Genomic DNA, 14,550 nt, shown 5'->3' on the forward strand with positions numbered 1-14,550 from the left:
ATCTGAAGATGGTGGAGTCTTTTCTGATTAGGAGGCAGGTTTCTTGCAGTTCTGTAAGAAACATATTTTCTTTTCCATCCAGTTATAATGATCATGTGAGACGTGACAAGGAAACAGGAGTGCAGGACCAAAAGCCATCTGTTTCTTTTTTGGTATTTCATATTGCATGGAGCAGGAAGGTGGCAAAGCTTATATGCTTAAACATAGGGGTACAAAATATGATAGTAACATTTAACATGCTGTAAAGAAATGTCTTTGAACCAAAACCAGATTTATCTTTTTTTGTTGTTTTTACCAGGACCTCTTACCACAGCTATAGTAAAACCGGCTGCCACTTGTGTTTGTGAAAATTTTGCTTTCAAGATATTTTACGTATTTAGTTTAGATAGTGCAGTGGGTGGAAAGTCAGCTTCCATTACTGAAAATAAATAGTTTCTTCTTCAAAATTCTGATACTGCTTTTCTTTGTTATTATTATTCCACATTGTGCCATTCCTAAGACTAATTTGTAAGTAAAACTTGGTTTCATTTTAAAAACTGAAGTTTACTGCTAATTCTGGAGGTAGAATGTAATATTGAATAGATTTCATTGATATTTAACTTCATGAAATGTAGCCTTTTGCCTGCACAGTTAGACTTTCGGTGTTCTCAGGTATGTCCATACCAAAGCCTAGCAGTGCTTTACTCTGCAGTTTATTCCAACCAACTGTATTTTGTCCTTTTTATTTCTGCTTGCCATATGACCTTCTACTGTGTTTATCCAAAGTGTGGATTTCTGCCCTGCGGAATGCATAATGGGAGTTTAGTCAGTAATAAGCTCCAGCGGTAGATTTTAAAAGCCGTACACTGGTGTTAGATTTGAAAGCGACACACTGAAAAAAAGGAGTTTGTGCACATCTTGTGCTAGCATTAACACACTTGTACCCAACCCCTTCTCCATTTTCCCCTCACATATTCTGTACCTTTGCAGCCTTCAACTGCATTGTTTAGCTGCAGTATCCCTACTGTGGGTGACCAGATTAAAAAGTACCGCCATAAATATACCTGGACCTTAGAAAGGAAAGGGACATAATTGCCCCCTCTTTCATCTCAAAACTGAAGTGCCTTTTCAATGAAAGAGATTTCCACTGCTTGCTAAAGACTATTCAGATGAGAAGAATACATTTGGGATATTTGGGCCAGTTAGCGCTCACTTCCCTTTTTTCTGCATTAACAGAATAGCCCTCTTTGTAAGATCACCCTATTTTTTAGACCTTTGTAAAAGTTTAGGTCCATCTTGGAATCCTGTGCTTTTGTTGGCCTGTCACCAGTTGGATCACATTTATAGAGAGTCTATTTTTTCCCTTAACTACTTGCATAGCCCCTTTTCTCTTTTGTGGTGCAAGCCAGAATTCCTGGAAGCAGGTTTTACTGCCCACGGGATCTCTCAGGCCGTCTTCTCCACGGACGTTTCCCTCTTCTACTGGCTGAATGCCACACCATGATTTATAATTTGTTCAGTGGATCCATTATTGAATCTCTGTGTATGTTTTTTTTGTCTAGACTGAGGAAGGGCAAAAAGTCATTCCACCTAAATCTGCTTGGGAGCTGCCAGAGAGAGGCATCCTCTCACAGATACAAGAACTAGTGACTGCTGGCTTTAACGCAATTGCACAAGAGTTGAAACATATTGACTCTTCAAAAGATAATACGGTATCAAAAGAAGAGTTCTGGGATATATGTAACTGACATTCTCATCAGCTGACTGAAGAACAAGTAAGAAAACTATATAATTTTGTCGTCTTAATTTAAGTGTACAACTGGGTAAATTGGCTACGGCTAGAGACATGTGTTTGCATACTGCCGTGTATAGGCAAGTAGTTTAAAAATTTGGATGAAATGAAAATGTTTTAAGACTATCATTCCATGAACATTTGTTGCTACATTTGTGGAAGATTATTTTTTTCCTTATCTCTGAGTATGGTTATGAACTATAATAATCGCAGGCTTTCTAAAGCAAAGTCACGGAGATGCTATTGCTAATAGCGAAGGTGTGAATTTAAAGCACAGTAGTTCTCTTTCACTAGCTCTTTATCTGTATAGTTGCTATTTTAAAAGTTTCTTTTTTCAATTTTAAATTAATCCAGTTCCAGTTGATGGGGAAAAAAGCCTTCTCAGCATGGAATAAAAAGTATTTCCATGAGGAGCTAATGCAAATTCCTTTTTCTCAGTAGCTATTTTGTCCTGTCTTCCCTGGACAAAGACAGGGGCAAACATTTGACTTTCCCGGCCACCTCTCAGCTTCTTTTCTGGGTTAAAGATTCCACCAGATTAGTGTTAGCAGAGTTTACGTAACCTTGAATTTATCTATCTTGAGTGACTGAAGTCATGGCATGAATCTGGCAGTACAAACCATCTGATTAGCCCAGTGCTAATCTCAAGGGAATCTGAGAGGCCAGTCTTACCTAAGATTCTGCTTCTGCTGAATTTAAAAGAGCCATTTTTTTATCTTTGCTAATGCTTGTTCAATGTGATTTGTCCTAGTCCAAAGACTAGGTGAATAATAAAACAGAGGGAACCTTGACTAAAAGATTTCAGATTTTACTTAACAGCACTCTAACCTTCATGCTCACAATTGCATCAACGCCATTTGGCAGCAAACTGAAAGACAAGACACAGAGCCTCCAAACTCGTATGCGTGTCTGCACTACAGAAAATTATTTCAGTACTTTGCTGACTGCAGATATACCCTCTGAGTTCTTGGCCCAGCATTTTTGACTATAAATTGCTGACAGGAGAAGGGCCTGCTTGTAACTACAGCAAAGAGATTGCACAGTCTGCCGTGTTACCAGGTGCTGCTATGCATGCGTAAAGTTACAGGTGAAAGCACTGAAAAAAATAAAAATATTTTCCACTTCCCCCTTGAAAATAGCAGAAAAAACCAAAATGGCCTATGTGCTCTATTCTTAGTGGCCACAACTCCGGTGAGGTACCAAGTGCAAGTGACAGATCTGAACCTGGAGCCTCAACACCAGGTGAAAGCAAAAGTGAAAATGTGGTGACACTTTCCTCGTGCCTGTGAACCCCTGTGCAGAAGCATCAGGGTGAGCTCATGGCAGGAGAACACACACCTTCCCAAGCTGTGAAAAAATATCTCATTTTTTTTTCTTTTTTGGAAGCAGTAAGGCAGGCATCTCCAGCTGAAGAGTCCTCCAGACTAGATCCTGTCTACTTTACACTCAAGAAGAAGTGAAGGGACACGGGAGCTATTTTATACTTAAAAGAACCTCAGACAAGTGAAGAAAAAAAATCTTGATAGAAACTGTCATCCATAATAGCAACAAGAAGCAGGCCTGAGGAGCCTCATTTATATAAGCAGCAGCCTCTGTGTGAGTGAGACTCGAGCCCTGTATCTCCAGAGATATTTTGATTTTGACAGGCCTCTCAAAGATATGCCTACGTGTATCTATATGAAGATGCCCCAGGAGAGCCTTGCAATCTGGGTACAGGGTTTGCCACTGCTAATCCAAACCCCTGCCGTGCTGGTTGTTGTTGCTGCTCAGAGTTGTTACAGAAGTGTTACTAATAGTCATAGTCTGGGTGACTTCATAGAAAATGTCTTCTTTTATCCTTTTCTGGATGATGGCCACTTACTGTTTGCTATTAGCAAGGCTCAGCTGGAGTCTGTATTGAATAGTGGATGAAGAATTTCTTCCTGAAGTTTGGTTTCTTGGTCTTCTGAATTTCTGATACTGTGACCTTTTTCATAAAAGGCTAAGGATGGTAAACACGCTGCAAGCAAGGTGTTGATTAATATCTCGCCAACTGACATCCACTTTTTTATCACGGGCACTTTTCTCCTCTCTGCTTGAACTCCCTTGACTTGCTTGAACTATCTGTAATCTCCCAAATGGCTAAACTTTGTTGGGTGTTGAAATAGTTTCTAACTATAGCTAACCCAGCTCATCAGGGTATTGTTCTATTTAATTGAAGTTTATAATACACTTTGAGATCCTCGTATGAAGTGTGAAGTACAATCACAAGCACAAAATAGAATTGTTTATAATTCATAATGTGGTAGCAGCCAGGCCAATGGGGGAAAGTTGAAAGGAAATTCAGAATGTATCCTTTGCCCTTTGAAGTTTCACTGCAACTTGGCACATGCATCAAAGAGGTGACTAGCTTCCTTTAGGGTTTAAATCTCTGCCGGAAAAGATCAAATCAAAAGCAATCTGAAGTTCCCAATTAGATTTATATTAAAAATCAATAATGAAGACCCTAAAAAGGCATACTGATGACTGTTGAAACACTCACAAAATGAGTACAGCTCATTTAAGGGCAGGCTGTGATAATCCTTACTTTGATTAGTAGCTTATATCATGAGTAGTCCCATATAATTCAGTGCAACTACTTACTGAATAAAGTGCTGTTCAGTGGGAAATCAGCCCAGCCTCATCCTTACGGTACCATGTGTAGCCCCGAGGGTGGGCTACCTGCCGAGGGTGGGCTACCTGCCCTGTGTTGGGCCAAGCAGCCACCCAGACCTCCCCAGGCAGCAGAAGCAAGGGTATCAGCAGCCACCCCCAGGTCTTCTGTAGGCTGGCTGTGCTGTAGAGGTACAGTTCTTGGCCATACGTTGTAACTATATGCGATTCTAAAGGCTGTAAAGATTTCCTGCCGTGTTCTTTCATGCTGATTCATTTTTGCCCTCAGGGTGAAATAATTTGTTGATGCAAATACAATAACTGAGGAACCTTAATGGCCTCCTGAGATGGTGGTATAACTTAGGTGCCCCTGATAGCGTGAGAAATTTGCTTCAATGGTACTTAGCCAGGATACAGGTGCACCATGTATTTGATTTACATCTCATGTTAAAGCGTTATTCTTCTATACTGCAGCTCAGTCACTGTGTCTAATCACAGGGTTTAGTAGCTTAAACAGCACACTAAGGGCCCAACTCAATTAAAAAATGTCCTGCAGAAATCCTTTTTTCATTGTTTTCCCAGCCTTGTGTGAGCTTCTGCAGAGAAGCTGTGATTTTTTCTTTAATAAGATGGGCCCTAGGATTCCTTCTGTTCCAGGGCATCCTCTCCCTTTCTTTTTGATATGTTTTGTCATATCCTTAGTACATAAGGGGATTCTCTTGTTGTAAAACTAGCATTTACAAAAGTAATCTTTTGCTTCTTCATTAGTTTGAAAATCTTTGGAACACAGTAGATGTCAGCACTGGTGGACAGCTGAAGTGTCAGGACTTTTTGAAGAAGTTCAGCTCAGAACTTGTAACGATGCTGTCCAGCACTCCCAGTGCAACTAGTTCTGCAACTTCTACCAAGCCAGCTACCCATGCCGTGCAGGACCCATGCATATCTCCTCAGCCTGAACGCCCCAAGACATCATCTTCTCTAGTAGGGCAAAAGAGTGTAAGTGTGGTTATTTTATGAATTTTCTGGATTTTCTTTTCTGTGCATAGACTGAAAGTAATACCTGTGGGACTCAGTGAAGGTATTCCTATTGATTGCCCGTGAAATCAGGCACAACCACCTGTCAATAAGTAAATGAGGTAATTTGCAAAACTGTGTTACGATGACAAAAATTGGGCCAGATAGTAACCCCACTAAAGTCCAAGGATATATGTTGATTTATACCAATAGCATTCCCTGCTGTTACCATACACATATCCGCAGAGCTGTACGGCAAATAAAATTTCTGTGTTCAAGCACAATCAGATTTCTGAGAACAAAGAAAACGGCCCAAATTACAAAGGTCTGATAGCTGCAAAAGCAGCATTAAAAAATATAGATGGCTTATCTGTGGTCATCTGACAAAGGTAGGCAGGACTGGCAGTTGCAATTTTCCAATAGGTGTTTGCTGGCCTGTCCTAAAATACTCTGGTGGTCTTGCCTGCTTTCTGGTGGATGCCAAATTACAGCAGCTAATGCCTGACAGTCTGATAGACTTGCCATGAAGGCTAGTGATCCAAGAGAGTTAAGAGAAATTAATTAGGAATGCAGTAGTTCTGCTTCATTTTTGCATCCATACCTATACTTCATGTCAATAATGCGCTTTGGTCCTCTCCACGCCATGCTGGCTTCTTACCCTGGTGCTAGAATTCACAGAAAGGTGGGGAAATCATTACACACAGAAAAATTAAATATCCCCCTTGTGGAGCTGCACCTACCTATTCCACGTTCTTTAGCTACAACCAAACCAACAACAGAAGAATAAAATATTTAGAATTATTCACTGCCTGGAACAGGCTTGGATTTTCTGACTACTTCTACATGGAGATGTTTAGCTACTGAAAAAGAAATAACAGATTGAGCAAATTAAAGATGCAAACAACTTGTCAGGGCTGGTAAATCTAAACATTGGCCCATTGCTAGCTCAATTATTGCATTAACTATAGGTTCTTTCTTGAAAAGCCTAGATGATTAGCTACATGCATCCTTTGTGCTTTGATCCAGTTCCCAGAGGAAGCAAAGGAAAATTCCTTCTTACTGTCTGTGAGTGCTAGATTTGAAGACAATAGGAAGAGAACTTAAGTCTCCCCAAACTTATGGCTGTTGGAAAGACCCCAGCCAGCCTGAACACCAGTCAGGATGAATGTTCCTGCAGCACTCATTGCATGGAAACCTGTGTGAGGCCTCAGCAAGTCTGCACCAGTGAGACCCTCAAGGGAGCACTGGGAGGTCTCACTAAACATGAGATTATGTGTTGGATCTAGAAGCATAAATACCGCTTGTGCATGTATCGTACAGCAGTAGGCTGAGGCTTTGCTTCCAGCTTACCCACAGTACTGCTAAGGCAGCAGCCAAAAAGACACTGAGCACCGGGATCCTCTCACGTTACTCCTTCTGTGGCTCTGCACAGGACTACTGCAGAACTGCGTCCTCCCGGTGACAAATCAAAGCAATGTTATTTCATAATTCAGTGACTTTGCACTGGTTTGTGTTTGGTCTAAGATGGTACTACACAGCTTTTTTTGAACACAGTAGCTGTTGTTTAATAAGAAACAGTTTGGAGAAACTATAAATGACTTACAGATTAAGCTGAATTAAGAAAAAAATAGTCAAGGCCCATTAAATGGTGTTCTTTTGACACTAAGAGTGTTCTCACATCTTTACCTAGAGTTTTGCAGACCAAATTCACATCAGACTTAGAAGTGGCTCAAATGGTACATTAATCTCAAGGCTGGAAGACCAGAAACTGGATTTGTCATCTGGTAGTTTATCTATACAACCAGTGAAACTCAATAGAAAAAAAAAACCATTATCTCTTGCTTTTAGATACCAACATCCAGTCGTCCTCAGACAACAACAACTTGTTCTGCATCTGTCCTTACCTGCAAAACCATAGACAATAAGATAAGAAAGAACATCCTACATTCCTGGAGAGGCATATTGAAAGCGTGCAAAGAGAAGGATGTCGGCAAGCTAGGAGAAATCCCAGCGTCAGACTTCTTAGGTTTGTTCCATCTGAAAAGTGCTTTATTCATTTCTCAGATGCATTCTGTTTTCTTTCTGCTGTCCCAGCCATAGGAACATCTAGCCTCTAGGAAGCAGCATCCACTGCATGATTGCTCCAGGTACCACCCTGCTATTGCAGAGCAGAATAGCCTTAGCTGCAATACATTCGCATTCCTATTCAAAATTAGCTACTCCTTGAAAAAGAAGTGCATGGCTTGCTTGTGGGTACTTATGGCATGTGTACGAGTATCTCATCACCTTCCCAATACACTACCCTTTCTGTGCCCTGGGGATATTTCAATAAATAGATTCACCAGTCTTTTCCTTGTGGGCTTCTGTGTGCTTCTGGTCGCACTGGTCTCGATGGCTGAATGTCTGCTGAGTTGAAAGGACCCTGGATTTTACTCTTAGAAGAACTGGGCTATGCTGCTCTTCTGTTGTGTTCTCTTCTAGAGAGAGGATTTTCTGTGCCTTTGTTAGGATATTTGCACGTGTGATAAGACAGTGCGCACCTGTATAATCACATGTAAAGTCCTGGCTGTAAGAACATGCTAGCTTATCAGATCTTCTGTCTCAGGTGATGTCAGGGAGTACTTCTTGTGCGTTTAAAATCAAAATGACATGTTATCAATCCCCTGAAACCCTGTAAAATGTGAACTGCAACCCCATAAGTATAGGTATATGCATATACTTGCATATAGCAAGATCTGCATAACACACGCAGCAGTCACGGGAACTGATGACCTGTCAGCATTTACCTGGTAAAACTTGTGAACACAGGACAACGATTGGCTATTTTTCAGAATGACAAAATGAATATTCTTTCTTTGCATTTCAGATATAGCAGAGAAGTTCAATTTGGATTTAAATGAAGGGGAAATTAACCACATAACAACAAAATATGATTTCAAGAAAAATGGAAGATTTGCATACTATGACTTCCTTCAGAGTAGTATCTTGTTGTTAAAACCACAGGAAAGCTCTCTGCTACAGAGGATGATTATACAGAAGCCACAAAAGCCAGTAGGTACAAAGCTTATAAAAAAAATCAAAATGACTTTTTTTTTTTAGTTTCTGCTGTACTGACAGGATATTTCATTGCCTGTCTCTGTAGTCACTTTATGCAGGGACTTTCTTTTCTTTTAATCCCATGATACTAATCGCCTAGTATTCATTTGGTATCTCCTTCAGTTGGAGGACTTAACTCCTTGGGATCATGCTTTCCGTATCCAGGTTATATAGTAAATTGGCCAAATTTGCTAAAATTTGGATAATAATTCCAAATAGAAAACACAGGAGCTGACACTTTAAGAGCTTTTGTTGAACTAAATAAAAATCAAGCTAGAAATAAAAAGTGCATGGGATGTGTCTTAAGATGATCCCGACTGGTCAGCAAGCTGTGCCTCTGCTCCACACCCAGCACTGCAAGAAAAGCCCAGGGGAAGCTCTTCTCTTGCACTGCTGTTGACGGTCACTAAAAACATCTCGTAGCCAGGACCGGCCAGCACACATTGTGCCCTTGCAGCTCTCCCTGCCACACATACCAGCTCCCCAAGCTACGATGAAGAGGCAAAAGAACCCCAGCAAAACAGCTACACACAGGCTGTTCCCCTCTGCTCACAGTACTGCTCTAGGGCAGAAAAGATCAGAAGAGACACAGAAATCTGGCTCTCATGGCCCAGAAAGGAAGGCATCGGTAATAGCATCCCAATCAAGTTATGTAGTAGGAACAGTGCCAAATTCCAAATCTGCTCATTCAGCAAGCCTGCTGCATTTTTAGGCTGTTTCTGACTGTGCCTAATTAGCTTAGATATGGTTAGTAGCAGCATTTTATAGAGAAATTACATTACCAAAGTGTTTTCAGATGTGGAATGAACAGATTGCTACCAAGGTATGAAGAGAGTATCATTAGGAATTATCAAGTATTCACCACCAGTAGGGAGAGTAAGGTAAAACTATTAAGTTTTGCATGAAAGAACTTCATTATCTTACATGAGGTTTCCTTTATACACAAATTTGATGCTGTAAAATTCCATCCCAGTATTCTGGAGTGGATAAAGCAGTAATTTCTAAGTCCCTATGTAGTTGTCTTGAATAATTTTTATTTATTCAATTCAGAAAAAATGAAGGTCTCAGTCCATGTTCTGAGCATCCTTATATAATGTAATACTCAGAGTGAAATTTCCTCATAGACCTCTCGGTCCATTCCATCTAATAAGCATACAGATACACATCAAAAGGCACCATAAAAAAAAAAAAAAATTTTTTTTTTCCTTTTTGGTGGCACGTACAATTCCTTCTCTTTCTCAAAAGCCTGAGAGAATCAATGGCCTAGAGCTTCATGGAAGTATCCAGGGTCTGAGCTATGAAAATAATCCAAGTTGCAGTCACCATGAAGTGCCCTTTCCCTCCCTTCAGCCCACAAGGGTACTCAGTATTTTGGATTGGAAACTGCATTATTCATGTACTCACTCATTCCTCAGCTACACAGTCTGAAGCAGAAATACTCCAAAAGCACAGAAAGAAGGTGCAGCTGCCCCCCCAGGTCTCTTACAACTAGTGTATGTGCAGCACAGCCTCTGTGTCCACGTAGCAGATGTATAAAGCCAACTGTGCAATTCCTTCCTAAGGAGATGCTTGTAGAGACGCCAGTGACGTGCAACCGGCACAAGCGGGGCACTAGCAACTTACTCAATTACAATAATAAATACCAGGAGAATGTAGGGGAAAGCTGAGATGGAGCCATATTTTAAGAAAATAGTAGAGCAGATCCAGAGCCTGCAGGTGGATTGGGGCTTGCTGATTTTTCCCACAGTCCCTTACTCATCCCTCCAGTGTTAAAGCTTTGTACAAGTGGAACTAATTTTGCTTTAATGAATAGTTCTGCAGTTCACAGGTGTTCAGGGTACATCAATGTAACAAGTTTAGCTGGGTTAAACAACAGGCCACAACATGTCCCAAGGAAAATTTATCCTAGAGTCCAGCTGTGGAACTGCAGAAAGGTTCAAAAGCTGGTTACAAGGTATTTTATGTACCAGGGAAAGTGTACAGTAGGGTTTGTTTTTTTCTTAAGTATTGTACCGCTCCCACAGTTGGCTTGTGCATTCAGTCACTTTTAAGCAAAAATTTCACTCTGAAAAATGAACACTGCAAAGAATTAAAAAATGACTGAAAGGGAGTTGAAACAAGGACAAGCATAACACATGTGAAGACACCGAGATCTAAGCAGAAGTAACACTGACTTCAGAATCAGTTTCAAATAATAAAAAGTTAGGGCTTTGACAGTGATTAAGTAAATATACCATCTGCACTTTCCAAGAATATCAAAATGTTATAGGTTAAAATAATCTTGTGTAAACAGTATCTTGCAATAATTTGTAAACAAGTATTCAGCAGCCAGTCATAGATTAAGGCAGCATTACAGTCCAACATCTTTTCATTCTGCATTATAGTTCTTCCCAGTTGCGTTCATGATGCTGTTAGTAAATGCAAGTCATTCTCATCCAACTTTGTTAGCTGAGTCCTGGACCACAAACCACATCATTCTTCAGTGCAATGCTGAGAATTCAGCCCCAGATCCTGCACTGCTGGTGACCAATGAAGCGAACTTTTAAATCCTATGATGAAAGTCATACCGGACTGTTAAATATTGCAGATTTCAGACAAGTAAGTTGCGTTTAGCAAATAAGTCAGGAAATTACAGTTGTGTAATCTAAGCTTTCTGATTGAAGGTTTTCTGAAAAATGGTACTGAACTAGAGTGTAGAAACTGGCTCCTCTCTGTGACTTCAGCTCTGACCATTACTCACGGCAATCTTTCTCCACACATGATTACACTTCCTTGAGGTCTGAGGTCTTGCTGGCATCCTGAATAGATAACACAGAGAAAAACCTTAGTCCCTCTACAAAGTTTAAATGTGCATCTTCTACAAACACATGGGAAGGGACTAGAAGCGTACCTTCTGATGGGTTTCCCTACAGGCACTGCTACAGCTGCAGGATCCTGCAACCCTCCAACTGGTGTGGTCCTTTTGAAAAGTGGAATGGGCTCAAGCAATCCCCATTTGAGAGCCTCTGTTTCTGGTTTCTTTTTGCTTTTCTGTGTGCAGCATAATTTTATACTAGGCAAGGGATTGTATCTTCTGCAAATATTTAGGTATCTTGTATCTCCTCAAACAGCAAATACACACCTGTGTATTCTGGATATCAGTGATTCTTCATCTAGATCCATGGGGAGTTTGATTTTTGCTTAACTTTACTGATTTCAAAATCTTTGACATTGTTTTAACTAGGAATAATAATCACTATCTGTTCTGGAGTAATTCTGAATATTTACTATTCAATTGCAAGAAAAAAAAATAGAGTGGCGCCCTTAACCCATTTAATGCTGCATGCATTAGGACACCCCTTGGTATTGCTCTTAACTAAAAATAACAACTGATCAACTAGCAGACAGGATGCTCAGTTGCAGTAAGCAAATGCTTGGCTGCAATAAGCAGCGCTAAGGTGTGCTTCTGATGCTCTCCTTCCCCTGGAGCTGCAGGAAGCCAGCTTGTTGCCTGGTAGATATAAACCTGTTCAATTATACCAGTCACAGAAATGCTCTTTTAAATCTTTACTTATTTAGGACCGGTGGGAATGCGATACGTTCCGGCACTGCCACATAGCTGAAACTTGAGTCCCTGTCTGCTCCTCTCCAAAGGCAGAGGAGCAAGACGTATGGATCAACGTGGCCATATCACCTTCCTGCCTGCGGCTCCCCGTCTATCACTGCCACTTGCTGACTGCCTGGGCACTGCCTCAGCAGACCAGGCTCAGGGGAGGAGGAGTGAAGATCAGGCTCCTTTGCATTTGATTTTAATTTGTCATGTTCCTCTAGGACATGTGATGATTACCATTTATAGTTAAAGTAATGTCAACAACTTTCTCATCAAGCTTCCTAACATGATACGAGCTAAGCAAAAAAAACCCAAAAAACAGCAAAACACCAAAACAAAACCAAACCAAACCACAACAAACCCACAACAAAAAAACCTAACTCTTCATGGCTCTAGATCAAGAAGCAATCCCTGATTCCAAAATCCTACTACAAAGGTGTTAATCTGCTGTTTGACAAAATATCAAGTGATTTGTGGAGGTACAGATCCCTTTATCTCCTAGGTAACTTAATTTACTGAAACGGGGAAATTAGCTCTCTACTAACTTCAGTAACACTGCTATTTATGGCTGTACTATCTGCAAGGGGTCATTAGCGATTTCTGATGCTGAGCTGTTAAGAAGGAAAGGGGCAGACTAATCTGAGTTTGCCAGAAAAACTAATGACAACTGGCATAGCCCACAAGGACACGCTGTGTTGCTGGCCACTTTCAGGGTTTAAATTCCCAAGTGCATCTAAAACCAGAAGTAATCCTCAGAAATTAATGCTTTATTCCCCCGCCCCGCAATGTCAGGGCATTGAGAACATTTAAAACTGTTGAAGTGCTGAAAAATGCACTGGGCGAAATATTTGAAAGATGCAGGTATCTAACCTGGCTTTTAGCATCAGGTGGACCAGATGCATCCTGTTCAACCTGGGTTCCCACTGAAGCATTAGGAAGGCATGCTTACAGGCTGAGCATTTGTCCCACAGAAATTAAAAGCACCGAGTGCATCGTGGGCATTATTATATACATAGGGGTTTGTACAGTTTGAGTGACTGGATTATTCCTTCCGTTTCTCTGGATGCAAAGTCTGCAGATCACCCAAGGAGGATAGAAAGGAAGATATTCCACCTCCATCTTACCTCCAGATGGTACCGAAAGCCTTTTAAACATGTACTTTTTAAAATTAGCTTCTATTCCCGTGGGTGCTACCCATTTCCCAATGCTCCCTCAGGCAAGTGCTAGTTGGGCTAGTGGACAAAACCCCTGCGTGTGCAGGTTTTCGGATATGCGTCCCAGGGAGCCAGTATTGGCATGGGCAAAATAAGAGATAATAAAGGAAGGTTTGATTTTCTAGTATTCTGAGAAACCTAAGACAGAGTGGAGCTGAATCATCAAGTTATTTTGTAAAGAAATTTTAGCAAGATAAACTAATGTTTATACTTCTTGCTGACCCAAAGCACTAGAATAAATTTTAAAGTTGTCTGTCTTTTGTAGGTTCTTCATGAGTACAGCATCACCCTAACTGAAGAGGAGTTATTCAACGTTTTGGAATACTATGATAAAACTTTGTCTTCAAAAATATCCTACAATGATTTTCTCCAGGCATTCGTACAGTAGGATTTGGTCAAATGCAGGAAACTGTAGATAAAGACAGTGACTGATTTATAATTTCAAATTTCAAACTAATAAATTAATCGAGTATGGCTTTTTTGTATCTATTCATTAGAAAACTCAAAATACTTTAAAATTCTGACAGTGGTCCTGTGTTGTGGATTAAATCTACATAGTGAGGGAATTAATTTTGCATAATCCATTTATCAAAAAAGAAAAAGACAACAATTAACACTATCAAAATAATGCTCCCTAAGACGTCTCCAAAAGAAAGTCATTTAAGGAAATTCTTTTTTTAATTTTACGCATTTTATTAATGACATACTCTTAACTTCAGTAAAAAGGTTTACAAGACATACTATTGAATTTCCACAGTTGTCATTTGCCAAATGTATGACTTTTAATACATTAGCCTTCAGTATTAAAAAAGAAATCCTCCTATTTCTCGGAGCGTCTTTTTCCTCTGCTTGCAGTGCCATAAGTGTATTGTCAAAGACACGTTAATATGGACCAGACATTGAAATCTGAGCAGATGCCAACTGTGCATGGACACCACACCTTTCTCTGTCAAAGCTGTTCTTCTACATCCTTCAGCACACTTTCAAAAAGAAGCTACTTTACCAATAAGCATTGGCCTCTCTTAATTGCAGAGAAATATTCCCAGTGTTAACCATGAGGTTTATTTTTTTGAGGATACTATATATATGTATTTATACAATAAACAGTAAATTGCAAATAAAACCTCTGATTAGATTTCCCAGTTCTAGAAAAATCCTGTTTGAATATCTTGTGAGGTACTTGGATCTTGGTGAGGAAATTAAAAGATAATTGTCTGACTTTTGAACTCTTGTGA

The 14,550-nt window shown here is 40.2% G+C and overlaps 1 protein-coding gene across 1 annotated transcript in view; it reads left to right on the plus strand.

Annotated features, from left to right (window-relative positions):
• The window catches only part of EFCAB6 (EF-hand calcium binding domain 6), a gene marked incomplete at its 5' end in the record, with an annotated part of 105,702 nt that extends 91,540 nt beyond the window's left edge, over positions 1 to 14,162 (plus strand). The window contains 7 exon segments of the mRNA XM_069807022.1: positions 1,542 to 1,719; positions 2,949 to 3,013; positions 5,171 to 5,398; positions 7,265 to 7,442; positions 8,283 to 8,467; positions 10,961 to 11,110; positions 13,581 to 14,162. Coding sequence (XP_069663123.1) covers positions 1,542 to 1,719; positions 2,949 to 3,013; positions 5,171 to 5,398; positions 7,265 to 7,442; positions 8,283 to 8,467; positions 10,961 to 11,110; positions 13,581 to 13,703 — 1,107 coding nt within the window.
• Between the last annotated feature and the right edge of the window lie 388 nt (positions 14,163 to 14,550).

The sequence above is a fragment of the Haliaeetus albicilla genome, chromosome 19 (genome assembly GCF_947461875.1).
Source record: "Haliaeetus albicilla chromosome 19, bHalAlb1.1, whole genome shotgun sequence".
Classification (NCBI taxonomy): domain Eukaryota; kingdom Metazoa; phylum Chordata; class Aves; order Accipitriformes; family Accipitridae; genus Haliaeetus; species Haliaeetus albicilla.